At 40.4% G+C, this 23,541-nt stretch overlaps 1 protein-coding gene across 3 annotated transcripts in view; it reads right to left on the bottom strand.

Moving 5' to 3' along the window:
- The window catches only part of LOC118382113 (zinc finger protein 501-like), a 28,436-nt gene extending 6,591 nt beyond the window's left edge, over nucleotides 1-21,845 (bottom strand). Inside the window, exons 1-2 of one of the 3 annotated variants that reach the window (XM_052507114.1) lie at nucleotides 21,279-21,845; nucleotides 10,328-13,063 (exon numbers count right to left, since the gene is read on the bottom strand). In XM_052507114.1, coding sequence (XP_052363074.1) covers nucleotides 11,853-13,063; nucleotides 21,279-21,609 — 1,542 coding nt within the window. In that variant the 5' untranslated portion in view covers nucleotides 21,610-21,845 and the 3' untranslated portion in view covers nucleotides 10,328-11,852. Of the gene's footprint in view, nucleotides 1-2,141; nucleotides 3,106-10,327; nucleotides 13,064-21,278 lie in introns of those variants that run through there. The other 2 variants (XM_052507116.1, XM_052507115.1) reach the window with 2 other exon arrangements.
- Nucleotides 21,846-23,541: the final 1,696 nt, after the last annotated feature.

The following is a 23,541-nucleotide window of genomic DNA, read 5'->3' as shown; positions in this document are numbered from 1 at the left end:
ATATCAGCCTTCCTCATCAGTGGTGAAAGGTGTCAGAGCTACAGATATCAGCCTTCCTCATCAGTGGTGAAAGGTGTCAGAGCTACAGATATCAGCCTTCCTCATCAGAGGTGAAAGGTGTCAGAGCTACAGATATCAGCCTTCCTCATCAGTGGTGAAAGGTGTCAGAGCTACAGATATCAGCCTTCCTCAGAGCTACAGATATCAGCCTTCCTCATCAGCGGTGAAAGGTGTCAGAGCTACAGATATCAGCCTTCCTCAGAGCTACAGATATCAGCCTTCCTCATCAGCGGTGAAAGGTGTCAGAGCTACAGATATCAGCCTTCCTCATCAGCAGTGAAAGGTGTCAGAGCTACAGCGGTGTTGTAAAAATCAGTCTTCTCATGGAAAAAATAAATAAACTTTGTAGCGTCCAAACAGTTTGGGCTCCAAAACTAATATGATCCCTCTGTGGAAAGGAGGAGGAGTCTCTGGTGACTACAACACTAAAAGGAGGAGGAGTCTCTGGTGACTACAACACTAAAAGGAGGAGGAGTCTCTGGTGACTACAACACTAATATGATCCTTCTGTGGAAAGGAGGAGTCTCTGGTGACTACAACACTAAAAGGAGGAGGAGTCTCTGGTGACTACAACACTAAAAGGAGGAGTTCTCTGGTGACTACAACACTAATATGATCCCTCTGTGGAAAGGAGGAGGAGTCTATGGTGACTACAACACTAATATGATCCCTCTGTGGAAAGGAGGAGGAGTCTCTGGTGACTACAACACTAATATGATCCCTCTAGCTGGGTTTTCAGCATCGACAGGACAGAACACAAGATCAGGGGGGGGGGGACTAGAGGGAAAAGAAACACTAGATCACTTTTACTCCACTCACAGAGACACATACAAAGACCCTCCCTCACCCTCCCTCTGGTGATTATGAACAAAACTCTATGCTCCTGATTCGTGCTTATAAGTCAAAATAGGAAGGACCAGCTCAATACTGAAGTGTTCCGATGAAGCGGTTGCTAAGCGACAGGACTGTTTGATTAGCACAGACTGGAGTAGGTTCAGGGATCCATCCGGTGTCATTCAGGAGTTTAACCACGTGAGTCAACGGCTTCATGTATCGACGACATCGCCGCCACAGTGACGGAACGTACATACGTGTATATTTGCGACTGTTCGACTAAAAAAATCATAATCTTGGTCGACCAACAGCCTTTAGACCGAAAGAAAACCGACCAGACGACTAAATGGGGTCAGACATTATATCATTATGACGTCATAATAGCCATTGATTCCTGAAGAATAGAACTTATAAATGACTCAAATGTTTCAACTGTATTTCCCCATCAGAAACCAAAACATACTTGTATAACCCCACTGTTTGTAAACAAACACTGTAGAGCCTCAAAATCTGGTTAAAACTAGAATCTTCACCTTATGGATGGCCAGTCCTTGTATTTATAGTGTAGTGAATTCAGGGGAGGCCCTGAGCAGGATTCCAATCTGAGTCCAGCAACTGTCAAGCCAACACCTTATAACTGTTATGCCAAGATGTCTGAACTTCTTGATGAGGTCACTAGGTTTTGGGTTAAGGTTGCTACAATAGCTTTCTCTATGAATTTGAGAGTGGTTACATTTCTCCATCCCTCAGCCGTTTACCAAACCAAGTCTCTGAGCAGCCATTTTGTTGCTGTTTAAATCCTCGGTTCCCTTTAAAAAAGCCCTATCAACCAATCTGCAGTTCAAACAATAACACAGCTGTCATTCCATCACTGTTTTGGTAATAAGATGAGGGATGGGGCTGGAGAAATGTAACTACTCTCAAATTCATAGACAGACCTATGGATGCAAGGACTGACCATCCATGATATCAACATTATAGTTTTAACCATGTTGAGGCTATACAGTGTTGGTTTACATTGTTTCTAAACATTGGAGTAAAAAAAGCTTATTTTGGGGTTCTGATGGGGTACAACAGTTGAACTAAGCTCATGAGGCATGTGTTATATTCTTCAAGAATCAATGGCTATAAATAAATAATTTAAAAGTCACAACATGGGATGTAGCTAATGCAGATTTGCCCTTTAACACCAAACATCAGTTCAACAACCGCAGAGTTTGTGCCTCTGTTTTTAAGACAGTACTTACTAGTGTTAATCTGGGCCCGGTTTCTCAAAAGCATCTCACGGCTAACTTCATCATCAATACTGGATGCCTTAAGATGGCTTTGGGGAACCGGGCCCAGATATCCAGTTTCCTCCTCTTCCTCCTTTTTCGATGTGACAGTCATCTCCTCCTCCTCCAATTTCACTCCAAAAACGGCACCTTCCTCTTCTTTTACTGTAACATCGTCTTCCTCTTTCACTCTGAACGCGTCTTCCTCCTCTTCTTTTACAGTAACATCCTCCTCTTCTTTTACAGTAACATCCTCCTCTTCTTTTACAGTAACATCCTCCTCTTCTTTTACAGTAACATCCTCCTCTTCTTTTACAGTAACATCCTCCTCTTCTTTCACTGAAACGTCTTTCTCTTCTTGTTTCACTGTAACAGCCTCACCCTCTACTTTTACTGTAACATCGTCTTCCTCTTTCACTCTGAACGCGTCTTCCTCCTCTTCTTTTACAGTAACATCCTCCTCTTCTTTTACAGTAACATCCTCCTCTTCTTTCACTGAAACGTCTTTCTCTTCTTGTTTCACTGTAACAGCCTCATCCTCTACTTGTTTTTGTATTGTAACAACCTTCTCTTCCTTCTCCTCTTTAACGAGAGCTTCTTTCTCCGTCCAGCAGACCTCCTCTTCTGTAGCTGGAGGGGAAGCTTCTTCCTCCGTCCAGTCTTTAGCAAGACGAGAGTCGTTTAGTGAACTCATGGTCGGGGATGTTAGCTAGCTAGGCTAACGCTAACTACTAACGCTAACTTAACCAGCCAGCTTGCTGACGAATAACAACGTAAACATTTTAAATAAATGGGATAACGGACTAGACGACAGAAGTGGGTTTAAAACACAGTGGCTAAAATACACGAAAGCGTCTAAAGAGCTTTATTGGTTCGTCTATTTTGTCTATCAAGCTACCGAGGTGTCTGACTCACTGTTGCTGCTGATGAAAGAAGAGTTCCGTCCACTACATTATACGTCACACCAGCAGCATCGCCTTAAAGTCTCAGATCGCCATCTGCTGACTGGAGTGGGTAACGCAGTTGAGATAAACGTATATTTTATTTTCAGACAAGTTAACGGTTAGGAAGCATTCGTTTTTACCCACCAATTTAACAACAGTGTGGGTAAAATGCAATATTTCGCAACGTCATATTGATTTACTCTGTACTATCAAGTTTGTATGCTTCATGTTGGTTTGCAATTATAATATTGAGAAAGTTCCAGTGAAACTCTCTGCTTTATATCGGCAGCTTTTCTTGTTATGGACCTTAATTTATAAGCATCATTTTTCTCCACACAGATATTACATATGGAATCGGGACATATTGTATAAAAAAATACTTATTTGTTTTTAGAATATTACCTACGATTAACTCCGTTGACTCATCGGTAGGAAATATTTGTTTTTATTTCAGTCCATTCAACAACAATAGAGCTATACGAGCCTTGACTCATTAGGAAAGATTTGTTTTTATTTCAGTCCATTCAACAACAGTAGATCGTTGTGTATCTATACCTTGTCATGTCAGTCCATTCAACAACAATAGAGCTATACGAGCCTTGTTTCAACGGGATGTTGTGTCGATACCTTGTAATGTCAGTCCATTCAACAACGGTAGAGCTATACGAGCCTTGTTTCAACGGGATGTTGTGTCGATACCTTGTAATGTCAGTCCATTCAACAACAGTAGAGCTATACGAGCCTTCTTTCAACGGGATGTTGTGTCGATACCTTGTAATGTCAGTCCATTCAACAACAGTAGAGCTATACGAGCCTTCTTTCAACGGGATGTTGTGTCGATACCTTGTAATGTCAGTCCATTCAACAACAGTAGAGCTATACGAGCCTTGTTTCAACGGGATGTTGTGTCGATACCTTGTAATGTCAGTCCATTCAACAACAGTAAGCTATACGAGCCTTCTTTCAACGGGATGTTGTGTCGATACCTTGGAATGTCAGTCCATTCAACAACAGTAGAGCTATACGAGCCTTGTTTCAACGGGATGTTGTGTCGATACCTTGTAATGTCAGTCCATTCAACAACAGTAGAGCTATACGAGCCTTGTTTCAACCTTATGTTGTATCTATACCTTGTAATGTCAGTCCATTCAACAACAGTAGAGCTATACGAGCCTTGTTTCAACGGGATGTTGTATCTATACCTTGTAATGTCAGTCCATTCAACAACAGTAGAGCTATACGGCCTTGTTTCAACGGGATGTTGTATCGATACCAATGTCAGTCCATTCAACAACAGTAGAGCTATACGAGCCTTGTTTCAACGGGATGTTGTGTCGATACCTTGTAATGTCAGTCCATTCAACAACAGTAGAGCTATACGAGCCTTGTTTCAACGGGATGTTGTGTCGATACCTTGTAATGTCAGTCCATTCAACAACAGTAGAGCTATACGAGCCTTCTTTCAACGGGATGTTGTGTCGATACCTTGTAATGTCAGTCCATTCAACAACAGTAGAGCTATACGAGCCTTGTTTCAACGGGATGTTGTGTCGATACCTTGTAATGTCAGTCCATTCAAAACAGTAGAGCTAGAGCCTTGTTTCAACGGGATGTTGTATCTATACCTTGTAATGTCAGTCCATTCAACAACAGTAGAGCTATAAGCCTTGTTTCAACGGGATGTTGTATCTATACCTTGTAATGTCAGTCCATTCAACAACAGTAGAGCTATAAAAGCCTTGTTTCAACGGGATGTTGTATCGATACCTTGTAATGTCAGTCCATTCAACAACAGTAGAGCTATAGAGCCTTGTTTCAACGGGATGTTGTATCGATACCTTGTAATGTCAGTCCATTCAACAACAGTAGAGCTATACGAGCCTTGTTTCAACGGGATGTTGTATCTATACCTTGTAATGTCAGTCCATTCAACAACAGTAGGGCTATACGAGCCTTTTTCAACGGGATGTTGTGTCGATACCTTGTAATGTCAGTCCATTCAACAACAGTAGAGCTATACGAGCCTTGTTTCAACTGTTGTATCGATACCTTGTAATGTCAGTCCATTCAACAACAGTAGAGCTATAAGCCTTCTTTCAACGGGATGTTGTATCGATACCTTGTAATGTCAGTCCATTCAACAACAGTAGAGCTATACGAGCCTTCTTTCAACGGGATGTTGTGTCGATACCTTGTAATGTCAGTCCATTCAACAACAGTAGAGCTATACGAGCCTTCTTTTCAACGGGATGTTGTGTCGATACCTTGTAATGTCAGTCCATTCAACAACAGTAGAGCTATACGAGCCTTCTTTCAACGGGATGTTGTATCGATACCTTGTAATGTCAGTCCATTCAACAACAGTAGAGCTATACGAGCCTTCTTTCAACGGGATGTTGTGTCGATACCTTGTAATGTCAGTCCATTCAACAACAAGAGCATACTCCTCCTTGTTTCAACTGTTGTATCTATACCTTGTAATGTCAGTCCATTCAACAACAGTAGAGCTATACGAGCCTTGTTTCAACTCTTGTTTTACCTTGTAATGTCAGTCCATTCAACAACAGTAGAGCTATCCGAGCCTTGTTTCAACGGGATGTTGTATCGATACCTTGTAATGTCAGTCCATTCAACAACAGTAGAGCTATACTCCTCTCTTTCAACTGGATGTTGTGTCGATACCTTGTAATGTCAGTCCATTCAACAACAGTAGAGCTATACGCCTTCTTTCAACTCATGTGTCGATACCTTGTAATGTCAGTCCATTCAACAACAGTAGAGCTATACGAGCCTTGTTTCAACGGGATGTTGTATCTATACCTTGTAATGTCAGTCCATTCAACAACAGTAGAGCTATACGAGCCTTCTTTCAACGGGATGTTGTGTCGATACCTTGTAATGTCAGTCCATTCAACAACAGTAGAGCTATACGAGCCTTGTTTCAACGGGATGTTGTGCTACCTTGTAATGTCAGTCCATTCAACAACAGTAGAGCTATAACCAGCCTTGTTTCAACGGGATGTTGTATCTATACCTTGTAATGTCAGTCCATTCAACAACAGTAGGCTATTTGAGCCTTCTTTCAACGGGATGTTGTGTCGATTTGTAATGTCAGTCCATTCAACAACAGTAGAGCTATACGAGCCTTCTTTCAACGGGATGTTGTGTCGATACCTTTAATGTCAGTCCATTCAACAACAGTAGAGCTGCTGCCTTCTTTCAACGGGATGTTGTGTCTATACCTTGTAATGTCAGTCCATTCAACAACAGTAGAGCTATACGAGCCTTCTTTCAACGGGATGTTGTGTCGATACCTTGTAATGTCAGTCCATTCAACAACAGTAGAGCTATACGAGCCTTGTTTCAACGGGATGTTGTATCTATACCTTGTAATGTCAGTCCATTCAACAACAGTAGAGCTATACGAGCCTTCTTTCAACGGGATGTTGTGTCGATTTGTAATGTCAGTCCATTCAACAACAGTAGAGCTAAACGAGCCTTGTTTCAACGGGATGTTGTGTCGATACCTTGTAATGTCAGTCCATTCAACAACAGTAGAGCTATCATTTTTTGTTTCAACGGGATGTTTGTATAATCTTGACAATGTCAGTCCATTCAAAACAGTAGAGCTATACGAGCCTTGTTTCAACGGGATGTTGTGTCGATACCTTGTAATGTCAGTCCATTCAACAACAGTAGAGCTATACGAGCCTTCTTTCAACGGGATGTTGTGTCTATACCTTGTAATGTCAGTCCATTCAACAACAGTAGAGCTATTTATACCTTGTAATGTCAGTCCATTCAACAACAGTAGAGCTATACGAGCCTTCTTTCAACGGGATGTTGTGTCGAAACCTTGTAATGTCAGTCCATTCAACAACAGTAGAGCTATACGAGCCTTGTTTCAACGGGATGTTGTGTCGATACCTTGTAATGTCAGTCCATTCAACAACAGTAGAGCTATACGAGCCTTGTTTCAACGGGATGTTGTATCTATACCTTGTAATGTAAGTCCATTCAACAACAGTAGAGCTAACAAGTTCTCTTTCAACGGGATGTTGTGTCGATACCTTGTAATGTCAGATTCAACAAAGTAGAGCTATACGAGCCATACAACAACGGGATGTTGTGTCGATACCTTGTAATGTCAGTCCATTCAACAACAGTAGAGCTATACAGCCTTCTTTCAACGGGATGTTGTGTCTATACCTTGTAATGTCAGTCCATTCAACAACAGTAGAGCTATACGAGCCTTCTTTCAACGGGATGTTGTGTCGATACCTTGTAATGTCAGTCCATTCAACAACAGTAGAGCTATACGAGCCTTGTTTCAACGGGATGTTGTATCTATACCTTGTAATGTCAGTCCATTCAACAACAGTAGAGCTAAACGAGGCCTTCTTTCAACGGGATGTTGTGTCGAAACCTTGTAATGTCAGTCCATTCAACAACAGTAGAGCTAACAGCCTTGTTTCAATGGATGTTGTGTCGCCTTGTAATGAATCAACAACAGTAGAGCTATAAAAATTTCAACGGGATGTTGGAGCAAAATAAATAAATTAATCCATTCAACAACAGTTGAGAACGAGCCTTGTTTCAACGGGATGTTTGTGGATAAATTAATGTCAGTCCATTCAACAACAGGTAGAGCTATACTGAGCTGCTCTTTCAACATGTTGTGTCTATACCTTGTAATGTCAGTCCATTCAACAACAGTAGAGCTATACGAGATAAGTTGTTTCAACGGCATGTTGTATCTATACCTTGTAATGTCAGTCCATTCAACAACAGTAGAGCTATACGAGCCTTGTTTCAACGGGATGTTGTGTCGATACCTTGTAATGTCAGTCCATTCAACAACAGTAGAGCTTACGGCCTTGTTTCAACGGGATGACTAGATGTCGATACCTTGTAATGTCAGTCCATTCAACAACAGGTAGAGCTATGGTACGAGCCTGTTTCAACGGGGATGTTGTGTCGATACCTTGTAATGTCAGTCCATTCAACAACAGTAGAGACATGCCTTGTTTCAGGGATGTTGTGTTTTGTAATGTCAGTCCATTCAACAACAGTAGGGCCAGCCAACGACGAGCCTTGTTTCAATGGGATGTTGTAGTATACCTTGGGTCAGTCCATTGGTGACAAAGAGATTGCGAGCTTGATTCAACGGGATGTTGTATCTATACCTTGTAATGTCAGTCCATTCAACAGGCTATTGTTTCAAATGTTTGGTGACTGATACCTTGTAATGTCAGTCCATTCAACAACAGTAGAGCTATACTAGCCTTGTTTCAACGCATGGATGTTGTGAAGGATGCTTTGTAATGTCAGATTCAATACAGTAGAGCTATAATTCTAGATTTAACTTTGGATTTGTGTCGATGTTTGATAATGGGTCTGGAGTAGGCTAGAGCCTTACAGTCTTGTGTCAGACACCTAAGTTATTAGAATGGGTTTCATTGATCACATCTGTTGGGAAAAAGTACCTACTTATTAACAAAATTAAGGAAGTTTCTTTTAAAATTACTCAGAAATATTATCCTGACAACCACTAATATGAAGAAGTTTAAGGAAAACATCAACTCCAATTGTACCTTTTGTAATGACCACCCAGAAACAGTGTTGTACCTTTTGTAATGACCACCCAGAAACAGTGTTGTATCTTTTGTAATGACCACCCAGAAACAGTGTTGTACCTTTTGTAATGACCATTTAGAAACAGTGTTGTATCTTTTAATGACCACCCAGAAACAGTGTTGTACCTTTTGTAATGACCACCCAGAAACAGTTTGTATCTTTTGTAATGACCAAGAAACAGTGTTGTACCAGATTTAATGAAAAAACAGTGTTGTGACCTTTTGTAATGACCACCCAGAAACAGTGTTGCATCTTTTGTGGTATTGTATTCATGTAAGGAATCTGTGGTAAGACACCAGTAGATTTATAATTGCACACATTTATGAAGATGTTACACTATTATGGAGAGATGTACTGCTTGGATTCTTCACTTACGATAGAAATAAGAAGATTTTACACCATTATGGAGCCCAGCTCCGCCCGTATCCCATATCCCCGTCCCCAGCCCAGCTCTGCCCGTATCCCATATCCCCGTCCCCAGCCCAGCTCCGCCCGTATCCCATATCCCCAGCCCAACTCAGCCCAACTCCCCGCCCCCAGCCCAGCTCCCCCGTATCCCCGTCCCCAGCCCAGCTCCGCCCATATCCCATATCCCCGCCCCCAGCCCAGATCCGCCCGTATCCCATATCCCCGCCACCCAGCCCAGCTCCGCCCATATCCCATATCCCTGCCTCCAGCCCAAATATCCTTTGTATATTCTTTATTCAAGCTGGCTAACGTCCGCCACACCCCATGCTCTTCACAGACTGTGTGGCCAAATATGTTTTATAACTTACCCAATGATAGGCTCTGTTCTATCGTTTCCAATGGAAGCAAATTAATCATAGTGGGCAGAACAAGCGAGGAAGTGGGCAGAGCCAAGCAGGAGCAAGAGAGATCCTATTGGTGCATTCTAGAATTTATTTGCATATTTTCGTTAGGTAACGCCTACTGTGTGAAATGAGCGTGTGCAACAACTCAATACTCAACTTGCTCTCCTTGTAAACAAACTTTGGCAAATGGTAAAGTCTACAACGTTGTCCACTCTGTTTGTTACAGATTATAGTTATGGAAAAATAAAACTGTTTTGAAATCAAAGGATAAAAAAACTAAAGAATAACAAAAAAAAACTGAAAGACTAATGATCATTCTAAGGAAAAGCTTGTTTTATTCCATTCATTGTAAACAATTTAATTTGAACCCCCAAAACATTGTCAGTTGGTTGCATAAATAATTAAGATTACTAAACGTTACATGAAATGCAAATATGATGAAATATCAAAACAGAATGTTAATATGTATTGGCAATAATTCACTTAATTAATAGTGAGGAATGGAATTATTAAACATTTATATTTTTTCAGGCTGAATGTTTGAAATATGAATAATATTTATATTAATAAAATATGAGTAGGTGATTTGAGTCATACTTCTTCAGTAGTGGAATAAGGACGTCTAGAACTAGAATGTTGTAAATAAATATTGGAGTGATGTCACAAGATGATGTCAATGGTTGAATTCAACTACTACTCAAAGCTTTGTCTATTTCCCGAAGGTTGTAAGGCTTCAGTTAATAAAGAAGAAGACAAAGTCTCAGATTCTGCAATAGCTCAGTCCTTTATTCAGAGAGCGCTCTGATTTCAAAATGAGAACACAATCTTTGCACCCACACACAAATTAACTCACATCAGTAGAAACTCCACCTCTCTTTAGGTGGGCTGTATTTTTCCGAAGTTCACATACATAGTTTATCACACTTCTGCAACATGTTTCATCATCTTCTGCAAGCCTAGCCATTTCTAACAGTTTTTCTCCTCCCTAGGGAGGGGAGGCCTCTTTCCAGTTATTAGTTTCACCGTTATCACAAGTCGACAGTTCAGTTGTCCTTGAATGGCTCAACTATACCCTGCTCATATTGTGAAATAGTAACACAATGGCCTAGTCTTAAAAAGTCTAGTCACACACATTATTGGATTATGACTCTAACACATTTCATACAATTATATGGTTTCAGGGTGGAATACTTTAGTCATTATCTTAAACATACACAAGATTCTATCAAGTGATGTAGGATTGTTCATAAAAATTGTTCGTAGAGTAATTTTTTATATACTGCATCCATGTGCATAGGCTGCAAGTACGTTGAATTATGTTGTTTTCAAGTCGTTGAAACAAAGACCTGAAAAATACATATTTTCAACTTTCAACCAAAACCGAACGTAGTTTGGACCTCTGGCATAGTCTTCATGTCTTTTCAATGTCATTTTGCTAGGTGGGAGAGCCCAATGTCAAAACAGTTTTAACGTGTCCTAACCAACATGCAGAAACAGTTTGTGATATATTGACAACCTAAACAGGAAATGTACGATCGACACAAACACAACAGTAATCATATTACTTTAAAAAAATGTCAACGAGCACCTTCTAAACTACACCAAAAACACTGCTTTAACAACTGGCAATAAATCACTGATAATGATTAGGGGGGAAATCAGGTTGCACATGCGGTTGAAACTAACACAACTAAAAAACACATGGGAGATGTCTAACCAGTGAGGTAAAAGATAACAACCTGAAGAAGACAGTCAGCTACACTTTGGAGTGATGCATTTAAATATAGGGTCCCCAAAACTAAGAGAAACGCAACACTTATTTGTCATCATTCATATGGATATGAAATCAATGGTGGCGAGAGAGGGGAGATGAGGTTGCACGTACGTTTAGAACAGTTTAAAAAACACATGGAATCTGGGAATGAAGTGTACATCACTGGACAACCAGTAGAAATCAGCTCGCTACAGTTTGAAGTGGTGCATTTTGATTTAAGTGGGTGGCCAATGTAAGTGTAATGCTTTATTTGACAATCACTCTTTGTTAATGACATTAAATAGGACTCTTTCAATTCAGAGCCTGGAGTTTTCCCCTGATGAGGCTAATATCCACATCACGCTGAAATCAATAGAAAAGGGGGAAAATGTTTAGGGTTCTACATTGTGACATCATTAATTAAAATACTCATACTACAATGTTAAACATTCTACATTGTGACATCATTAATTAAAGTACTCACACTACAATGTTAAACATTCTACATTATGATATTATTTAATTTTTTAAAACTACTTCATGTATGAATTTTCTGATGTTTAATCAGAGATCTTTTATCAGAGTATCTCTTGTCACATTGATCACAGCTATGACACTTCTCTCCTGTGTGTGTTCTCTGGTGTGATTTTAAACATCCTGATGAAACAAAATGCTTTCCACAGTCAGAGCAATGATAAGGTTTCTCTCCTGTGTGTGTTCTCTGGTGTATAGCACAACAGCTAGATGTAACAAAACTCTTCCCACAGTGATCACAGCTATAAGGCTTCTCTCCTGTGTGTGTTCTCTGGTGTCTTTTCAGGCTACCCGATGTAACAAAACTCATGCCACAATGATTACAGCTATAAGGCTTCTCTCCTGTGTGTGTTGTCTGGTGTACTTTTAAATGTCCTGTCGAAACAAAGCTCTTTCCGCAGTCAGAGCAGTGGTAAGGTTTCTCTCCTGTGTGTGTTCTTTGGTGTATATTACGACTATTAGATGTAACAAATCTCTTCCCACATTGATCACAGCTATAAGGTTTCTCTCCTGTATGGGTTCTCTGATGTACTATCAGGCCACCTGAGTAACTAAAATTCTTCCCACATTGATCACACCTATAAGGTTTATCTCCTGTGTGTGTTCTCTGGTGTAATTTTAAATGTCCTGACAAACCAAAACACTTCCCACAGTCAGCGCAGCTATAAGGTTTCTCTCCTGTATGGATTCTCTGATGTATTTTAAGGGCTGCTGAAGATGTGCACCTCTTCCCACAATGAGAGCAGCTATGAGATTTCTCTCCAGTGTGTATTCTCAAGTGTGATATCAGTGTGTTTGAGTGAGCAAAACTCTTCCCACATTTATGACAGCTATAAGGCTTCTCTCCTGTGTGTGTTCTCTGATGTGATTGTAAATATCCTGAGACAGCAAAACTCTTTCCACAGTCAGCGCAGTGGTAAGGTTTCTCTCCTGTGTGTTTTCTCTGGTGTATAGTCAGCTGGCTAGATGTAGTAAAACTCTTCCCACATTGATAACAGCTATTCGTTTTCTCTCCAGTGTGAATTCTCTGGTGTACTTTTAGTGAATCTAATCTTGAGTAACTCTTCCCACAGTCAGAGCAGTGGTGAGGTTTCTTCCCTCTGGGTCTCTGCTGGTGTTTGAGCCATTCTGATGTGGACAGACTCTTCTCTGCCTCGTCAGCTTCATGATGTTGTTGAGGCTCCCCAGAGGATCCACAATAGTCACGTCTCTCTCCTGTGTAAACAACAAAGTCAGACAGATGGTTAAAGGCCACAACAGTAGAAATCTACAGTTTATTTTGGCTAAAAGGTGATGCCCATGATGTTGAACAACAACTTACAACTGTAATGTATGTTTAAATGCTTTTATAAACTTATTTGAAAATAGTCTAAACTAAAACAGTCAAGTGAGCAACAACAGCCCATATTCTGTCTTGTTTTTTTATATTAGTAGTATAGTGGATGATTCTACGCTATAAACAAGTTATTAAAGTTGCTGAAACCCTAAGCAGTGTGCCAGACGACTGTCGTGGAAATTTCCTCTATTTACCAAATCATGAGAGCAAACCACACACAAGTCAGAGTTAGTTATCACAAAGTCCATCTTTAATTATATGAGCTCTATCACAACCCTGTGACTCTCAGATCAATTCAGGGTCTATCAATGAATTCTCCGAGAGTCCTTTACACATTGCAACTGAGATCCTTTATAGCAAAGACACACATAGCCAGACAGCATTGGCCATAATTTATCGTTCAGCTTTGTCTCCTAAACTATGTTCTTTTCTCAAACTCAGAACCATAAACCAATCCTCCATATCAACAGCCATATATCAAATCCATCCTATCTTGACAAGATCACAGAGACACATTTACTGGCACACAGACATTGTGGAGCCAAGAGATCCACGCTTAACCTCTCCCCTCTCTCCGGCCCAAACAACTTAGTCTTGGCATAGAACAGATACTGCAACCCCGCCACAGTATTATACAAAAATAACATTCTGATGAGAAGTAACTTACAAACATATGATGAATATAAAACATCTTACCTATGTTACCAACCAATTCTGATTATTCTCCAACACGACTCTTGGTCACCAATATAGGCCCCTCCAATATATGCCCCTCCAACATAGGCCCCTTTCTTGTGATTACAAAAATTGCAGCATTAAGATCTGCGCTGTTATTCACTAATTCCCCAGGGGGGAAATCTCAGGGGAGTTCTCATAGGCTGCCAGCAAAAATAGCCTCCATTTCCAGGTTGCTTATGAGTCCATTTCACACTACTTTTGAATTACAATGTAAGGTTCATTTGAAAGTCCTGCTTAGTATAATGTTTGTTTCATCGTCGCAAATCAATTGCTTTATACTTAAAAAAACAACAACACTTGCTCTTAGGATGGTAGCAAAAGCTAACCAATGTCAATGAGCGTTAGCATTCAAGCTAACAACCACTATCAACTTAAAAAGCACTTGCTCTTTGACTAGATTTGCAACCAGCCTGTCAATGAGCGTTAGCATTCAAGCTAACAACCACTATCACAACTTAAAAAGCACTTGCTCTTTGGCTAGCTTTGCTACCAGCCTATGTCAATGAGCGTTAGCATTCAAGCTAACAACCGCTACATCCAAAATACATATTTTGCCACTATCACAACTTCAAAAGGCACTTGCACATATGAGCTGATCTTTTGTTTCAATGGAGAAAATAATAAGAAACTCCCACACTGCTCTTTATTAAGCTTTACGTATCGGCCTCAGTGGAATACCATGAGAGAAAATAAGAAACATCAGAAAGACACTGAGCAGCTCATGTTATAGACAGAAGCTACACGGCAGACCAATCTGAACTCATCTCTCGGCATGTCCAGCCCATCATTTATCTCAGCCAATCGTGGCTAGAGGAGGGAAGGTTCCTGTCTTTTTCCGTTGGCTAAACCAACTAGGCTCGTAGTTTAACAATTGTATTGGTATTTACAGATGGCATACAAGTCTGTTATTAAGGCACATGAAAGTTCACATGTTCACATGCATGACCTCCGTGTTGCTCTGTCAAAACCAGAGTCCAGAATAGACAAGCTTGTTGAAAACTTCAACCTGTGTGGTTTGATCTGTTTATTCCAGTTCAGAATAATACAAATAGTTTTTGTATTTTAACAGAAACAGTTCCTACTTAAGACTTTTTTTTCAACAATACTTTCCACAGTAAGATGTACGGTAGGCCTGATCATTTCTCATCTGTACTGTTACTTAGGTTCGCACTATCAAAAACTGAGCCTGTGTGTGTGTGTGTTCTGTTCTACATCTGTGTGATGTGATCAATCAGTTTACTCCCAGTTCAGAATGAAAATGATTTATTGTATTTTAACAGCAACAGGTCCAACCTAGACAGATATGTAAGAGGTTTTTTTAAAGAATAAACATGATTAGTCTTTTTATGGGTATTTCATATCATTGTTATATGTTTTTGTTTATCTTACATTTGTTTAAGGCATAAAGGGCAATGAAATCAACCAATATTTTACACATAGTTGCATATTTTAATAAGCTTGGGTCCCAGGAAAACACAGAATTTTTAAAATTTGGGTCCCAGTCTGAAAAAGGTTTAAGAACCCCTGGTGTAAAAAGGGTGGGCACAGTCAGACAGGATGGACTTCCCACTGTCAAGACCAACTAGTCTGATCTGGAACTGCTATCATTGTCCTTGGTTGTCATGGGGATGATGATTGTGAGGTTGATGGTGGTGAAGACTGATGATGATTTTGGCATGTTTACGTTTCGTCACCATCTAAACAAATAATAGTCGTCTTGGACTGGCCGACCAAGAGGTCAAGAGGTCAAGGCCCTGGAACGAGGTAAGGTTGCCGTCTCCCTGGGAATTCAACACCTGGGTCCATGAACTGATTTGTCACATAAATGCATACATTCATTCATTCAGGTTACAGACCATCAAATCAAATCAAATGTATTTATATAGCCCTGTTCGCACATCAGCTGATATCTCAAAACAGCAAGCAATGCTGTGAAGCACGTTAAACAGGCTTTCCACCCCAGACAAAGCATCAACTCCTCTTGATTTGGTAACAGCATTCTGGATCCATACGTGTTAGACATAGAACATCAACTCCAAAAGCTCTTGATTTACAGGCATCTATGGGCCAAATGTCCGAAAGTGTAAATATGCAGAAATCATAGCAATGGAACTAAAATGGGAGCAGTGGAAAGGCTTCACACCTATATGTTTTATTTCATGTGATTTACAGGTGCTTAACTGGTTATAACTCTTTCCACATTGACAAAATCAGTACTTTTCTCCTGTGATTTACAGCATTCCCTAACCCCTAAAACTCTTGCCACAGTGGGACATTGGTACTCCTCTGTGATTTACAGCATTTTAGGCTCACAACACAGTAAAACTCCACACTGGGAACATTGGAAAGGCTTTCTCAGCATTCTCTCATGTTGCTTTAAGGTTCAACCACCAAAACTCCTTCCACAGTTACAACATTCCATCTCCAGAATGTATCAACTCATGTTTCTTGATTTAAATGGGTATTCCACACAGGACAACTTTTCTCCTGTTTCGTCTCTTGATTTACAAAAGCCTTTCCACACTGAGAGCAATGGTGGGGTTTCTCCCCTGTGATTTACAGTTCATGTTCCTTCAGACTCTAACTGATAAACTTTCCACTTGAACACTTTACAGCATTCATTCCAGACAATTCATCATGCTTTTTCAGGTTCCCTAACCGGTTAAAACCCTTTCCACACTGGGAGCAGTGGTGAGGCTTCTTTCCTGTGTGTATCATTGTATGTTCTTTCAGGCTCCCTAACCGGTTAAAACCCTTTCCACACTGGGAGCATTGGAAAGGCTTTTCTCCTTTGTGTGTCCTCTCATGCTGTTTTAGGTTCTGTAACTTGGTAAAATGCTTTCCACACTGGGAGCAGTGGTGCCGTCTGGCTGGATTTGGCATCTCTGGGTCTGGTTCCCCTGAGGGACTCTTCCTGTTGTGAGAGTGTGGTCTTTCTCCTGTCAAAGACAACAGATTATTTAGTTAAATAGAGAGACCTGAATGAAACCTCCACATGATAAAACTGTCTTCCTGTGAGGTTTAATCCAGACTAGACCCCCCCCCCATAACCTGAGGTCAGGTTTCAGAAAATGGCCCATAATTTTCTAAAACACTAAGGCAGTTGTATGGAACCATCACACATCATCGCTTTAATACATAAGCGATTCCACACCATCGTAAAAGTGAAATAATTGTTTTCTCAGATTGGCAATTCTCACATGTAAACTTAATTACAATGAAGGGTACTTTAGAAAGAGAGATTTATAATAATACGTACTATTTATAATCTTATTTTATCTTAATATTTAGTCTTTATATTAATCTAATATATAAATGAATGAGAATTAAAGGTGTATTTCGGAATATAGAAATACTCCATATTCCATATAGAAATACTCCATATAGAAATACTCCATATAGAAATAAACCATATAGAAATACACCACATAGAAGTACCCCATATAGAAATACTCCATATTCCATATAGAAATACTCCATATTCCATGAAATACCAGAAATACTGAGCTCTAGAACAGTCATGTAGAGAATGTTACTGCTACAGCCACTGAGCTATTCTGAGATCATGTATACACAGGTCCCATCCACAGAACGACATCCAGAGATCCAGAACAGTCAGCTGAGAGAATCCCAGGTGCTCAGCCAGAGAGCTATGCTGAGATATATAACACACAGGTCCCATCCAACAGAACGACATCCAGAGATCCAGAACAGTCAGCTGAGAGAATCCCAGGTGCTCAGACAGAGAGCTATGCTGAGATATATTACAACACACAGGTCGCATCCAACAGAACGACATCCAGAGATCCAGAACAGTCAGCTGAGAGAATCCCAGGTGCTCAGCCAGAGAGCTATGCTGAGATATATTAACACACAGGTCCCAGCCAACAGAACGACATCCAGAGATCTAGAACAGTCAGCTGAGAGAATCCCAGGTGCTCAGCAGAGAGCTATGCTGAGATATATTACAACACACAGGGCCTGTAAACCCTGCAGCATCAGAACGTAATCAGACACCTCCTGAACATCATCTGGAATCGAGTGAATAATTTAGTTGGATTCGTTTAGTTGGAATCGTTTAGTTGGATTTGTTTAGTTGGATTCAAAATCTTGCAACCTTACGGTTTACTAGTCCAACGCTCTAACCACCTGCCTCACATTGCACTCCACGAGGAGCCTGCCTGTTACGCGAATGCAGTAAGAAGCCAAGGTAAGTTACTAGCTAGTATTAAACTTATCTTATAAAAAACAATCAATCAATCAATCATAATCACTAGTTAACTACACATGGTTGATGATATTACTAGTTTATCAGTGTCCACTGAGCTCTGATATAATCATGTATAGCTGTGTTACTGTACAACCACATCAATGACTTTCTGAAAATCATGTATATATTTTTAAACCTGTATTTAGTTACCTGCTAACAGAATTTCAACTGAGCTCTGACAGAGTCAGGGTATAGCAGTTTGTTACTGTAAGACCATTTCTGAGCTCTGACATAATGTAACAAAAGCGCATTTGTGAAAAAAGCACAATGTAGCACGACTGTCCCTAAACATAAACACTGCAGCTCTGAAATCAATACACAGAAGTATATATTTTTAAACCTGCATACTTAGCTCTGACATCATGTTATAGGCAATATTACCAGGTGAAAGTGTCACTGAGCTCTTGCACATCATGTATAGATGTTACTGAACAGCATTGAAGGTTTAACTGAAAGCTCTGACATCAATGATATAGCTCGTGTTCTGTGTGTTATCATGTTACTGAGTCTCTGACATCATCTGTAGATGGTAGCAGTGTTACTGTCACAGCCACTGAGCTCTTGAGCATCATGTCAAGCATTGAGCTGTTTTACTGTACAGCCTAATGGCTGGTGAACCATGTAAATGGCTAGCTGTTACGGGGTGCACGCTAATGAGCGTTTCAAACGTCACTCGCTCTGAGACCTGGAGTAGTGTTCCCCTTGCTCTGCAAGCAGCTGAGCTCTGGCTGTCATGTGTTCCTGGTTCAACTGCACCGTCCACAACCACAGGGCTCTCAGAGGGTATGCGGTCTGTAAGCATCACTGGGGGCAAACTACCTGCCCTCTAGGACACCTTCAACAACTGAGCTCACAGGAAGGAAAAAAAGATAATCAAGGTTACTGTACAACCACTGAGCTCTGCCTGTCATGTATCCAGAAGGCGTGTTAGGACAGTGCATCAGACCAACTGAGCTCTGACTCATGTATTTACGTGTTCCACTACAGACATCATCAACTCCTCTTGATTTACAGCATTCCACTCAGACAACATCAACTCCTCTTGATTTACAGCATTCCACTCAGACAACATCAACTCCTCTTGATTTACAGCATCCCACTCAGACCACATCCACTCCTCTTGATTTACAGCATTCCACTCTGACCACATCAACTCCTCTTGATTTACAGCATTCCACTCAAGACAACATCAACTACTCTTGATTTACAGCATTCCACTCAGACAACATCAACTCCTCTTGATTTACAGCATTCCACTCAAACAACATCAACTCCTCTTGATTTACAGCATTCCACTCAAGACAACATCAACTCCTCTTGATTTACAGCATTCCACTCAGACAACATCAACTCCTCTTGATTTACAGCATTCCACTCAGACCACATCAACTCCTCTTGATTTACAGCATTCCACTCAGACAACATCAACTCCTCTTGATTTACAGCATTCCACTCAGACATCATCAACTCCTCTTGATTTACAGCATTCCACTCAGACAACATCAACTCCTCTTGATTTACAGCATCCCACTCAGACCACATCCACTCCTCTTGATTTACAGCATTCCACTCAAGACAACATCAACTCCTCTTGATTTACAGCATTCCACTCAAGACAACATCAACTCCTCTTGATTTACAGCATTCCACTCAAACAACATCAACTCCTCTTGATTTACAGCATTCCACTCAAGACAACATCAACTCCTCTTGATTTACAGCATTCCACTCAGACAACATCAACTCCTCTTGATTTACAGCATTCCACTCAAGACAACATCAACTCCTCTTGATTTACAGCATTCCACTCAGACAACATCAACTCCTCTTGATTTACAGCATTCCACTCAAGACAACATCAACTCCTCTTGATTTACAGCATTCCACTCAGACAACATCAACTCCTCTTGATTTACAGCATTCCACTCAGACAACATTAACTCCTCTTGATTTACAGCATTCCACTCAGACCACATCAACTCCTCTTGATTTACAGCATTCCACTCAGACAACATCAACTCCTCTTGATTTACAGCATTCCACTCAGACATCATCAACTCCTCTTGATTTACAGCATTCCACTCAGACCACATCAACTCTCTTGACAGCATTCCATTTTCAACTCTCTTGATTTACAGCATTCCACTGTAACAGACAACATCAACTCCTCTTGATTTACAGCATTCCACTCAGACATCATCAACTCCTCTTGATTTACAGCATTCCACAGACATCAACTCTTCAGCTTCTCCTCAGACATCATCAACTCCTCTTGATTTCAGCATTCTCCGTCCATCAACTCCTCTTGATTTACAGCTTCCACTCAGACAACCACTAATGTTCAGAAGTGTGCCCTCATTAGCGGTCGAGGAAGTTAGCTCTACGCTCCATTAGCGATAGACTGGCTGTCAGTCAAATTTAACCAACCAGCACAGCAGAGAAAGTGAGCCCTGACGTCATGTATAGCGTGTTACTGTACAGCAACTGAGCTCTGACATCATGTATAGCGTGTTACTGTACAGCAACTGAGCTCTGACATCATGTATAGCGTGTTACTGTACAGCAACTGAGCTCTGACATCATGTATAGCGTGTTACTGTACAGCAACTGAGCTCTGACATCATGTATAGCGTGTTACTGTACAGCAACTGAGCTCTGACGTCATCTATAGCATGTTACTGTACAGACACTGAGCTCTGACGTCATGTATAGCGTGACAAAATCTGATTTCAACCCATAAACTGGATGACATATGGGCTGTGAGTGATGGAAAGGGCTACTACATCTCTTATTCACAATAACTTTTTTAATAAAATAGATTTAAATGCCTTTAATTTTTTGATGTCTTTCTATCAAATCAATGATTCACTCTCTTTTTTTCCAAATCAAAGGTTGTGAAAGTAGAATATTGGTTCTGAGGTTTCTATGACAACCCATGAAAAAAGTTATTGCAGATCAGAGATTTAAATGTGATTCTATCAAATCAACACATCGATGCAAATCAAAGGTTGTAAAGGTAGGCATTTAATATAATGTGAATATATTTTAATGTTGGAAATAAAACCAACTTTACTTCGATGACTTACTGGTGTTAATCAGATCTCCTGTCTCCTCTTCTTCTTCTTTCAATGTGACAGTTATCTCTCCCTCCACTCCAAAAACTGCATCCTCCCCCTCTTTTTTTACATCACAGATATACATATCTTTGGTAACATCTCCCTCCTCTTTCACTCTGAACTCTCCTTTGTCTTCATTCACTCTAACGTCCATCTCTTCTTCTTTCACTGTAACAGCCTCATCCTCTACTTCTATTTTAACTGCGACATCATCCTCTTCCTTCTCCTCTTTCACCAGAGTTTCTTTCTCCGTCCATCCGACCTCTTCTTTAGTATGGGGGCAGTATCTTTGTGCGCTCATGGTCGAGGAAGTTAGCTAGCTAGTTAGCATTAGCGATTAGACTGGTGATAGGCAAATTTAACCAACCAGCTAGCGAACAACGTAAATATGAAATTAAATTGGGTAACTGGTAGACGTGTGTTTATAACACAATGGCTAATATACACCGAAATATTATAAAGACCTTGAATATTTCGGCGAGGTGGCTAACTGTTGTTGAAGTGTCGCGTCCCCGTCAACTAGATTATACGTCACGCTAGTAGTATCGCGAGAAAAACGATCATCGCTAACGGCTTACTAGAGAGTGGGTAACGCAGTTACGTAAAATATTTTATTTTCAGACAAAAAGTTTATTTTAGAAGTCAATATTATATGGAAACGTACAAACAAAGAGAAGCATGTTTTGATTCATTAGTGCAGATTTTTATTGGGTGAGAATTTAAATACTAGACTACTGCACATCTGCATTTAAAATCATTTCATGTTAATTACAATATATGTTTAGGTGAATTAACAAATATGTCCATACTGCTCCCTACATGGTGTAACAGTACATCATGTAGATGTACACTACCAGTCAAATAGTTGACACACCTGCTCATTCCAGGGGTTTTCTTTCTTTTGACTATTTTCTACATTGTATAATAGTGAAGACATCAAAACAATAAAATAACACATATGGAATCATGTAGTAACCAAAAAAAAGTGTTAAACCAATCAAAATATATTTTATATTTGAGATTCTTCAAAGTAGCCACCACTTTGCCTTGATGACAGCTTTGAACACTATTGGTATTCTCTCAATCAGCTTCACCTGGAATGCTTTTCAACTGTCTTGAAGGAGTTCCCACATATGCTGAGCACTTGTTGGCTGCTTTTCCTTCACTTGCCGTCCAACTCATCCCTTTTGCCTCGATGACAGACTATTGTTTGTTTTTAATACACTGCTATGATCCCTCTTCAACATGAAAGGGGTGGGGCTAGCCCTTTAAATGCCCCCCACCTAGAGTCATTAGTCCTCTCTCAACCCAACCAGCATGGAACCCTAGAGATGTGTTATTGACTGTGACTATGGAACCCTAGAGATGTGTTATTGACTGTGAGTATGGACCCTAGAGATGTGTTATTGACTGTGACTATGGAACCCTAGAGATGTGTTATTGACTGTGACTATGGAACCCTAGAGATGTGTTATTGACTGTGACTATGGAACCCTAGAGATGTGTTATTGACTGTGACTATGGAACCCTAGAGATGTGTTATTGACTGTGACTATGGAACCCTAGAGATGTGTTATTGACTGTGACTATGGAACCCTAGAGATGTGTTATTGACTGTGACTATGGAACCCTAGAGATGTGTTATTGACTGTGACTATGGAACCCTAGAGATGTGTTATTGACTGTGACTATGGAACCCTAGAGATGTGTTATTGACTGTGACTATGGAACCCTAGAGATGTGTTATTGACTGTGACTATGGACCAGCATGGAGCCAAAGTTTTGACTGGAGGAGGAATAGCATGGAACCCTGGAGATGTTTATTGACTGTGACTATGGAACCTACAGTAGATGTTATTGACTGTGACTATGGAACCCTAGAGATGTGTTATTGACTGGACATGGAACCCTAGAGATGTTTATTAAACAAAGACTGTGACTATGGAACCCTAGAGATGTGTTATTGACTGTGACTATGGAACCCTAGAGATGTGTTATTGACTGTGACTATGGAACCATCAGAGATTCATTATATCTTTATGTACATATTCTTTATTGACTTACACTTGGAACCCTAAGATAGTCGTTTTGACTTGACTAGCTCAGCGATGGAACCCTAGAGATGGTTATTGACTGCACTATGGAACCCTAGAGATGTGTTATTGACTGTGACTATGGAACCCTAGAGATGTGTTATTGACTGTGACTATGGACCAATAAACCCTAGATTTGA

This window comes from Oncorhynchus keta, unplaced genomic scaffold (genome assembly GCF_023373465.1).
Source record: "Oncorhynchus keta strain PuntledgeMale-10-30-2019 unplaced genomic scaffold, Oket_V2 Un_contig_28667_pilon_pilon, whole genome shotgun sequence".
NCBI lineage: Eukaryota > Metazoa > Chordata > Actinopteri > Salmoniformes > Salmonidae > Oncorhynchus > Oncorhynchus keta.
This window is presented reverse-complemented; position numbering and strand designations above follow the sequence as displayed.